General features: G+C 39.7%; 1 protein-coding gene and 1 pseudogene across 1 annotated transcript; both read left to right on the top strand.

Annotated features, from left to right (window-relative positions):
* Positions 1-3,627: 3,627 nt before the first annotated feature.
* On the top strand, positions 3,628-4,026 carry LOC139129149 (neuronal pentraxin-2 pseudogene; annotated as a pseudogene).
* Positions 4,027-7,450: 3,424 nt separating this feature from the next.
* Positions 7,451-7,795, top strand: LOC139129147 (neuronal pentraxin-2-like). The gene has a single exon (XM_070694795.1). The coding sequence runs from the start codon at positions 7,451-7,453 to the stop codon at positions 7,793-7,795; it is 345 nt and encodes a 114-aa protein (XP_070550896.1).
* Positions 7,796-9,107: the final 1,312 nt, after the last annotated feature.

Below are 9,107 nucleotides of genomic sequence, written 5' to 3'. Positions count from 1 at the left end.
ACATTACAAGAATCGATTGTTGGTTAAAAATTGCATAACACGTATGTAAAAAGGAAGCAGCGAATTCTGTACTATCTTTTGTTTATTTTTCACGTACTCTATTAATTTTCTAGGTGGAAAAACTCTGGTCTTGACAAGTACTGAACATTTGTTCGTGTGTGTTTCATATATGGCTCTATGAAACTAAGTACATATTCAATTGAAATTACTAATTACTGCACACTAGCGAGCTGCCTAGATGTTGACTAATTTCCACGCCTTAATTATAAGCTCGTTTGTAGCTACATTCCGAATTAGAGTCTCAGAAATATTGACATAAAAAGGAAAGAGAACCCGAAAAAATAGGCAACTGAACGACTGCTAAGATTTCAGGTTTGTCTTTCAGATTTTAACAAGTTTGTAAGTTTCATTCCGTCTAATAGACTTCAGCCATATTTTATATTCGAGACCATTTACTCCATGTGCTCCTGACGGAAGGGAAGAACTCTATATTGTTCGTTGACCATAAGACACCATTGGATCTTTGACGTCAACATACATTAACCTGATTTATTTCCGTCTGCTTTCATGCTTAGTTGAATGAATGAGTGTTGCAAAAGATAATGCAATTCTGACACTAATTAAAAAACAGCCTTGCAAAGGATTTTAGACCATCACCTTATCAAATCGGCTCATTTTTATCAGTTCCTCAAGCCCACCACGGAAGTGATGTTACAGCGTCAGCTATTGGGATTAATAGAATCTCACACCCCAAGGACCTGGGATCAGATTTCTCACACGAGTTGGGGATATTTTGTCTCACAAGAGCCTCAGGCGAGTTTAAGACAAAATGTCCCCAACGAGTGAGAGAAATCTGATCCCGGGTCCTTGGTGTGTGAGATTCTATTTCTCACATGACCACAAAATGCGTTTAATTCATATTGGACATGTACAACATTAGCCAAAATCGTGACAACTCTGTCGTCTGCCACTGTACTCTGACCTCCTTACTTCGTAGTCTAGGTCCGTGTGTTACTCGTCGTGCCATTGGATAACATTTCGTGCATGGAACGAAACATACTGTTTATATCATCCAATCAGAGCTCGTGTAATATTTACTACAGAGTGTGGGACGATTTTCTGAGAGTGTGGGACCGTTTTTCCCCACACCGCCGATCCCGCACTCCAAGCAGCCAGGAATGTGAGGAAAATTATATCACCAAAATTGATTGAATGTTTGTGATATGCTGTTAAAGTGCATAAAATGACTAATGGGTAGTGTAAGTAAGTAAGTAAGTAAGTAAGTAAGTATGTATGTATGTATGATGTATGTATGTATGTATGTATGTATGTATGTATGTATGTATGTATGTATGTATGTATGTAGTATGTATGTATGTATGTATGTATGTATGTAGTATGTGTGTATGTGTGTATGTGTGTATGTGTGTATGTTGTATGTATGTATGTATGTATGTATGTATGTATGTGTATGTATGTATGTATGTATGTATGTATGTATGTATGTATGTATGTATGTATGTATGTATGTATGTATGTATGTATGTATGTATGTATGTATGTATGTATGTATGTATGTCTGTCTGTCTGTCTGTCTGTCTGTCTGTCTGTCTGTCTGTCTGTGTGTGTTATGTATGTATGTATGTATGTATGTATGTATGTATGTATGTATGTACGTACGTACGTACGTACGTACGTACGTACGTACGTACGTACGTACGTCTGTATGTATGTATGTATGTATGTATGTATGTATGTATGTATGTATGTATGTATGTATGTATGTATGTATGTATGTATGTATGTATGTATGTATGTATGTATGTACGTACGTACGTATTTATGTATGTATGTATGTATGTATGTATGTATGTATGTATGTATGTATGTATGTATGTATGTATGTATGTATGTATGTATGTATGTATGTATGTATGTATGTATGTATGTATGTATGTATGTATGTATGTATGTGTGTGAGTGTGTGTACATACGTACGTACGTATGCATGTGTGTATGCATCTGTGTGTATGAACGTACGTACGTACGTATGTACATAGTATATATGTATGTATCCATCACTGTGTGGTGTGTTTATGCATACATGGAGGTAGGTAGGTAGGCAGGTAAGTGATTAGTCTCGTTTACCAGACCTCGTCGCTTCGCCACTGCAAAGTGCGCCGCTGGCGGTAGGACATGGCGAGCCGCGGAGCGACGAGCTTCGAGTCGCGAAGCGACGAGGGTCTGGTGACTACCACTGCATTCCACTGTGATGACGCATCAGGACTGGCGGAGAACCAAATTTAAATATGACCCTTGACCTACTTGAATATTTAATCCGAAAAACCAAGACAAATGCATGCGATAGTCAACATCGAGCTCGTCGCAAATGTCCGAGGCAAATGTACTCTGTAGACAGTGACCATGCTGAAACTCCCGTGAAAATATACGGAGAGCATGTGAAGACAACAGCCAACAGACTTCCCGTACCCAGTTGGCAAGTTTACGAAGACGTCTCCCCCCCCCCCCGGTAGAAAGACTGCAATTGCTTCAATTTGCTCGTCTTTCAGGCATTCTATGCTAATTATTCTTTGCCACAATCGATTGCTTTCCTAAGTTCGGCTGTAAGCCCATTTTCGCCAGTTGAATTTACGCACGTCCGCGTACTGAGAATGCCCAGTGCGTCGTTTGGGGAATCCGAGGGAATCCTTTTATGTATGTCATATCATTGCCTAGTCGAGCTTATTGACGTTGTCAGTCGTAGAAGTTCCTCATAGTTGTTGGTAGATATTTTTACAAGCCCCTCCTTCTATTGAATATGCATCAAAGTTTGCCTGTTGTCATGGTTGTCGATTGAGCCATATGATTGGTGGGTATAAATATCTTGGAATGCGGAAGTCAGTAGTCTCCAGACCCGTCGCCAGCCAGTGGAAAAATGACTTCATGTTCCTACCGCCAGCGGCGCACTTTGCACTGGCGAAGCGACGAGGTCTAAAAGCGAGACTAGTAAGTGATAAGCCGGCAGGCAGACAGGCCAGCAGGCATGAATGCAGTATGTTTATAACATTACAATACAAAATTGCCAGTAAAACATTTACCTGTACAATTAGAGAACACATTTCAGTTTTACAAAATTCTTGAACGTTCAGTGGTAATTTCACAGTCGACAAGATTTATAATGTTCCACATTCACTTTAACTAACATTATACATTTCTCTTATTTTCCATCCTTCTCATATGTGCTAGACGACACAGCCGTTTATACAGAGTCCCCAGAAGGTTGGTAAACGTATTTCCATTTTTGTTTACTTTTTCACCACACCATCTTCATTTGTGCAGCATCGTTGAACATTACAAGAATCGATTGTTGGTTAAAAATTGCATAACACGTATTATAAAAAGGAAGCAGCGAATTCTGTACTATCTTTTGTTTATTTTTCACGTACTCTATTAATTTTCTAGATGGAAAAACTCTGGTCTTGACAAGTACTGACACATTTGTTCGTGTGTTAAGACCGATACCGGCAATGGCAGCTGTAACAGCATGTCTCTGGGTAAAAACCAGTCCCCTGGAACAAAAGCTACACTGGTCTCCTACGCCGCTTCAACCCATATAATGAATTTGTTATGGATCCAGCCGCTAGTTTAATGTTATACGTCAAAGGAACCCAACTTTCAGCCGATTTGAATGTTGCCGATGGTCAGTGGCATCACGTGTGTGCCACGTGGTCATCAAACGGTGGCAACTGGGCGTATTATGATAATGGCGCTGTCTTCCGAACTGGTTCTGGATTGAGGAGTGGTGACACCATAACGGGAGGAGGAATTATTACCCTAGGGCAGGAGCAGGACGAAGTTGGAGGGAAATTAGACCCAACTCAAGCTCTCATTGGCAGTATAACGGGTTTCAACTTATGGTCCAGAGTTCTCAGTAGTGATGAGGTTGCAGTCGTTTTCAATGACTGTTCCATCGGTGGTGATGTTTTTAGTTGGGATCTTTCCGATCTCCAAATACTGGTGATGTGACGAGAAGTAGTGACGGTGTTTGTGGTACGTTTTCCTTATTATTATAGCCAAAAATCGGATGACAACATAGCTTAAATAGTAATGGAAATATTGTTGTACATGTAGAGGCTTTACTCCTTTGATATATGGCTCTATGAAACTAAGTACATAGTCAATTGAAATTACTAATTACTGCACACTAGCGAGCTGCCTAGATGTTGACTAATTTCCACGCCTTAATTATAAGCTCGTTTGCAGCTACATTCCGAATTAAAGTCTCAGAAATATTGACACAAAAAGGAAGAGAACCCGAAAAATAGGCAACTGAACGACTGCTAAGATTTCAGGTATGTCTTTCAGAATTTTAAAAAGTTTGTAAGTTTCATTCCGTCTAATAGACTTCAGCCATATTTTATATTCGAGACCATTTACTCCATGTGCTCCTGACGGAAGGGAAGAACTCTATATTGTTCGTTGACCATAAGACACCATTGGATCTTTGACGTCAACATACATTAACCTGATTTATTTCCGTCTGCTTTCATGCTTAGTTGAATGAATGAGTGTTGCAAAAGATAATGCAATTCTGACACTAATTAAAAAACAGCCTTGCAAAGGATTTATAGACCATCACCTTATCAAATCGGCTCATTTTTATCAGTTCCTCAAGCCCACCACGGAAGTGATGTTACAGCGTCAGCTATTGGGATTAATAGAATCTCACACCCCCAAGGACCTGGGATCAGATTTCTCACACGAGTTGGAGATATTTTGTCTCACAAGAGCCTCAGGCGAGTTTAAGACAAAATATCCCCAACGAGTGAGAGAAATCTGATCCCGGGTCCTTGGTGTGTGAGATTCTATTTCTCACATGACCACAAAATGCGTTTAATTCATATTGGACATGTACAACATTAGCCAAAATCGTGACAACTCTGTCGTCTACCACTGTACTCTGACCTCCTTACTTCGTAGTCTAGGTCCGTGTGTTACTCGTCGTGCCATTGGATAACATTTCGTGCATGGAACGAAACATACTGTTTATATCATCCAATCAGAGCTCGTGTAATATTTACTACAGAGTGTGGGACGATTTCTGAGAGTGTGGGACCGATTTTTCCCACACCGCCGATCCCGCACTCCCAGCAGCCAGGAATGTGAGAAAATTATATCACCAAAATTGATTGAATGTTTGTGATATGCTGTTAAAGTGCATAAAATGACTAATGGGTAGTGTAAGTAAGTAAGTAAGTAAGTAAGTAAGTATGTATGTATGTATGTATGTATGTATGTATGTATGTATGTATGTATGTATGTATGTATGTATGTATGTATGTATGTATGTATGTATGTATGTCTGTCTGTCTGTCTGTCTGTCTGTCTGTCTGTCTGTCTGTCTGTCTGTCTGTCTGTCTGTCTCTGTCTGTCTGTCTGTGTGTATGTATGTATGTATGTATGTATGTATGTATGTATGTATGTATGTATGTATGTATGTATGTATGTATGTATGTATGTATGTATGTATGTATGTATGTATGTATGTATGTATGTATGTATGTATGTATGTATGTATGTATGTATGTATGTGTATGTGTGTGTATGTGTGTGTGTATGTATGTATGTATGTATGTATGTATGTATGTATGTATGTATGTATGTATGTATGTATGTATGTATGTATGTATGTATGTATGTATGTATGTATGTATGTATGTATGTATGTATGTATGTATGTATGTATGTATGTATGTATGTATGTATGTATGTATGTATGTATGTATGTATGTATGTATGTATGTATGTATGTATATTGTATTATGTATGTGTGTGAGTGTGTGTACATACGTACGTACGTACGCATGTGTGTATGCATCCGTGGGTATTAACGTAAGTACATTTCTCTTATTTTCCATCCCTCTCATATGTGCTAGACGACACAGCCGTTTATACAGAGTCCCCAGAAGGTTGGTAAACGTATTTCCATTTTTGTTTACTTTTTCGCTGAAAACGCCACACCATCTTCATTTGTGCAGCATCGTTGAACATTACAAGAATCGATTGTTGGTTAAAATTGCATAACACGTATATTAAGAAGGAAGCACCTAATTCTGTACTATCTTTTGTTTATTTTTCACGTACTCTATTAATTTTCTAGGTGGAAAAACTCTGGTCTTGACAAGTACTGACACATTTGTTCGTGTGTTAAGACCGATACCGGCAATGGCAGCTGTAACAGCATGTCTCTGGGTAAAAACCAGTCCCCCTGGAACAAAAGCTACACTGGTCTCCTACGCCGCTTCACCCATGATAATGAATTTGTTATGGATCCAGCCGCTAGTTTAATGTTATACGTCAAAGGAACCCAACTTTCAGCCAATTTGAATGTTGCCGATGGTCAGTGGCATCACGTGTGTGCCTCGTGGTCATCAAACGGTGGCAACTGGGCGTATTATGATAATGGCGCTGTCTCCGAACTGGTTCTGGATTGAGGAGTGGTGACACCATAACGGGAGGAGGAATTATTACCCTAGGGCAGGAGCAGGACGAAGTTGGAGGGAAATTAGACCCAACTCAAGCTCTCATTGGCAGTATAACGGGTTTCAACTTATGGTCCAGAGTTCTCAGTAGTGATGAAGTTGCAGCCGTTTTCAATGACTGTTCCATCGGTGGCGATGTTTTTAGTTGGGATCTTTCCGATCTCCAAATAACTGGTGATGTGACGAGAAGTAGTGACGGTGTTTGTGGTACGTTTTCCTTATTTTCATAGCCAAAAATCGGATGATAACGTAGCTTAAATAGTAAGCTATCGTTTAGAACGTACCTCCTTTTAGCGTGTCCACTGATATTAAACATATGTCACGAAACTTCTCCTTTAGAAGTGAATAACAAGTCGCAAATAACGTCACGCTTATTTCGTACAACGCCTCGATATGCAATGAAATTGCAATTTGGTACTTTGAATGCAGTATGTTTATAACATTACAATTAAATTGCCAGGAAAACATTTACCTCTACAATTACAGAACGCATTTCCGTTTAACAAAATTCTTGAACGTTTAGTGGTAATTTCACAGTCGACAAGATTTATAATGTTCCACATTCACATTAACTAACATAATACATTTTTCTTATTTTCCATCCTTCTCATATGTGCTAGACGACACAGCCGTTTATACAGAGTCCCAGAAGGTTGGTAAACGTATTTCCATTTTGTTTACTTTTTCGCTGAAAACGCCACACCATCTTCATTTGTGCAGCATCGTTGAACATTACAAGAATCGATTGTTGGTTAAAAATTGCATAACACGTACGTAAAAAAGGAAGCAGCGAATTCTGTACTATCTTTTGTTTATTTTTCATGTACTCTATTAATTTTCTAGGTGGAAAAACTCTGGTCTTGACAAGTACTGACACATTTGTTCGTGTGTTAAGACCGATACCGGCAATGGCAGCTGTAACAGCATGTCTCTGGGTAAAAACCAGTCCCCCTGGAACAAAAGCTACACTGGTCTCCTACGCCGCTTCAACCCATGATAATGAATTTGTTATGGATCCAGCCGCTAGTTTAATGTTATACGTCAAAGGAACCCAACTTTCAGCCGATTTGAATGTTGCCGATGGTCAGTGGCATCACGTGTGTGCCACGTGGTCATCAAACGGTGGCAACTGGGCGTATTATGATAATGGCGCTGTCTTCCGAACTGGTTCTGGATTGAGGAGTGGTGACACCATAACGGGAGGAGGAATTATTACCCTAGGGCAGGAGCAGGACAAAGTTGGAGGGAATTAGACCCAACTCAAGCTCTCATTGGCAGTATAACGGGTTTCAACTTATGGTCCAGAGTTCTCAGTAGTGATGAGGTTGCAGCCGTTTTCAATGACTGTTCCATCGGTGGCGATGTTTTTTAGTTGGGATCTTTCCGATCTCCAAATAACTGGTGATGTGACGAGAAGTAGTGACGGTGTTTGTGGTACGTTTTCCTTATTTTCATAGCAAAAATCGTATGATAACATAGCTTAAATAGTAATGGAAATATTGTTGTACATGTAGAGGCTTTACTCCTTTGATATATGGCTCTATGAAACTAAGTACATAGTCAATTGAAATTACTAATTACTGCACACTAGCGAGCTGCCTAGATGTTGACTAATTTCCACGCCTTAATTATAAGCTCGTTTGCAGCTACATTCCGAATTAAAGACTCAGAATATTGACACAAAAAGGAAAGAGAACCCGAAAAAATAGGCAACTGAACGACTGCTAAGATTTCAGGTATGTCTTTCAGAATTTTAAAAAGTTTGTAAGTGTCATTCCGTCTAATAGACTTCAGCCATATTTTATATTGGAGACCATTTACTCCATGTGCTCCTGACGGAAGGGAAGAACTCTATATTGTTCGTTGACCATAAGACACCATCGGATCTTTGACGTCAACATACATTAACCTGATTTATTTCCGTCTGCTTTCATGCTTAGTTGAATGAATGAGTGTTGCAAAAGATAATGCAATTCTGACACTAATTAAAAAACAGCCTTGCAAAGGATTTTAGACCATCACCTTATCAAATCGGCTCATTTTTATCAGTTCCTCAAGCCCACCACGGAAGTGATGTTACAGCGTCAGCTATTGGGATTAATAGAATCTCACACCCCCAAGGACCTGGGATCAGATTTCTCACACGAGTTGGGGATATTTTGTCTCACAAGAGCCGCAGGCGAGTTTAAGACAAAATATCCCCAACGAGTGAGAGAAATCTGATCCCGGGTCCTTGGTGTGTGAGATTCTATTTCTCACATGACCACAAAATGCGTTTAATTCATATTGGACATGTACAACATTAGCCAAAATCGTGACAACTCTGTCGTCTGCCACTGTACTCTGACCTCCTTACTTCGTAGTCTAGGTCCGTGTGTTACTCGTCGTGCCATTGGATAACATTTCGTGCATGGAACGAAACATACTGTTTATCATCCAATCAGAGCTCGTGTAATATTTACTACAGAGTGTGGGACGATTTCTGAGAGTGTGGGACCGACTTTTCCCACACCGCCGATCCCGCACTCCCAGCAGCCAGGAATGTAAGAAAATTATAACACCAAA

Source organism: Ptychodera flava, unplaced genomic scaffold (assembly GCF_041260155.1).
Source record: "Ptychodera flava strain L36383 unplaced genomic scaffold, AS_Pfla_20210202 Scaffold_95__1_contigs__length_380228_pilon, whole genome shotgun sequence".
Classification (NCBI taxonomy): domain Eukaryota; kingdom Metazoa; phylum Hemichordata; class Enteropneusta; family Ptychoderidae; genus Ptychodera; species Ptychodera flava.
The sequence above is the reverse complement of the archived record's forward strand: the minus strand, read 5'-3'. Positions and strand labels throughout refer to the sequence as shown.

Bases quoted from the DNA above. Each gene is read 5' to 3' on its own strand.
- LOC139129147 (XM_070694795.1), top strand. From the start codon at position 7,451: ATGGCAGCTGTAACAGCATGTCTCTGGGTAAAAACCAGTCCCCCTGGA.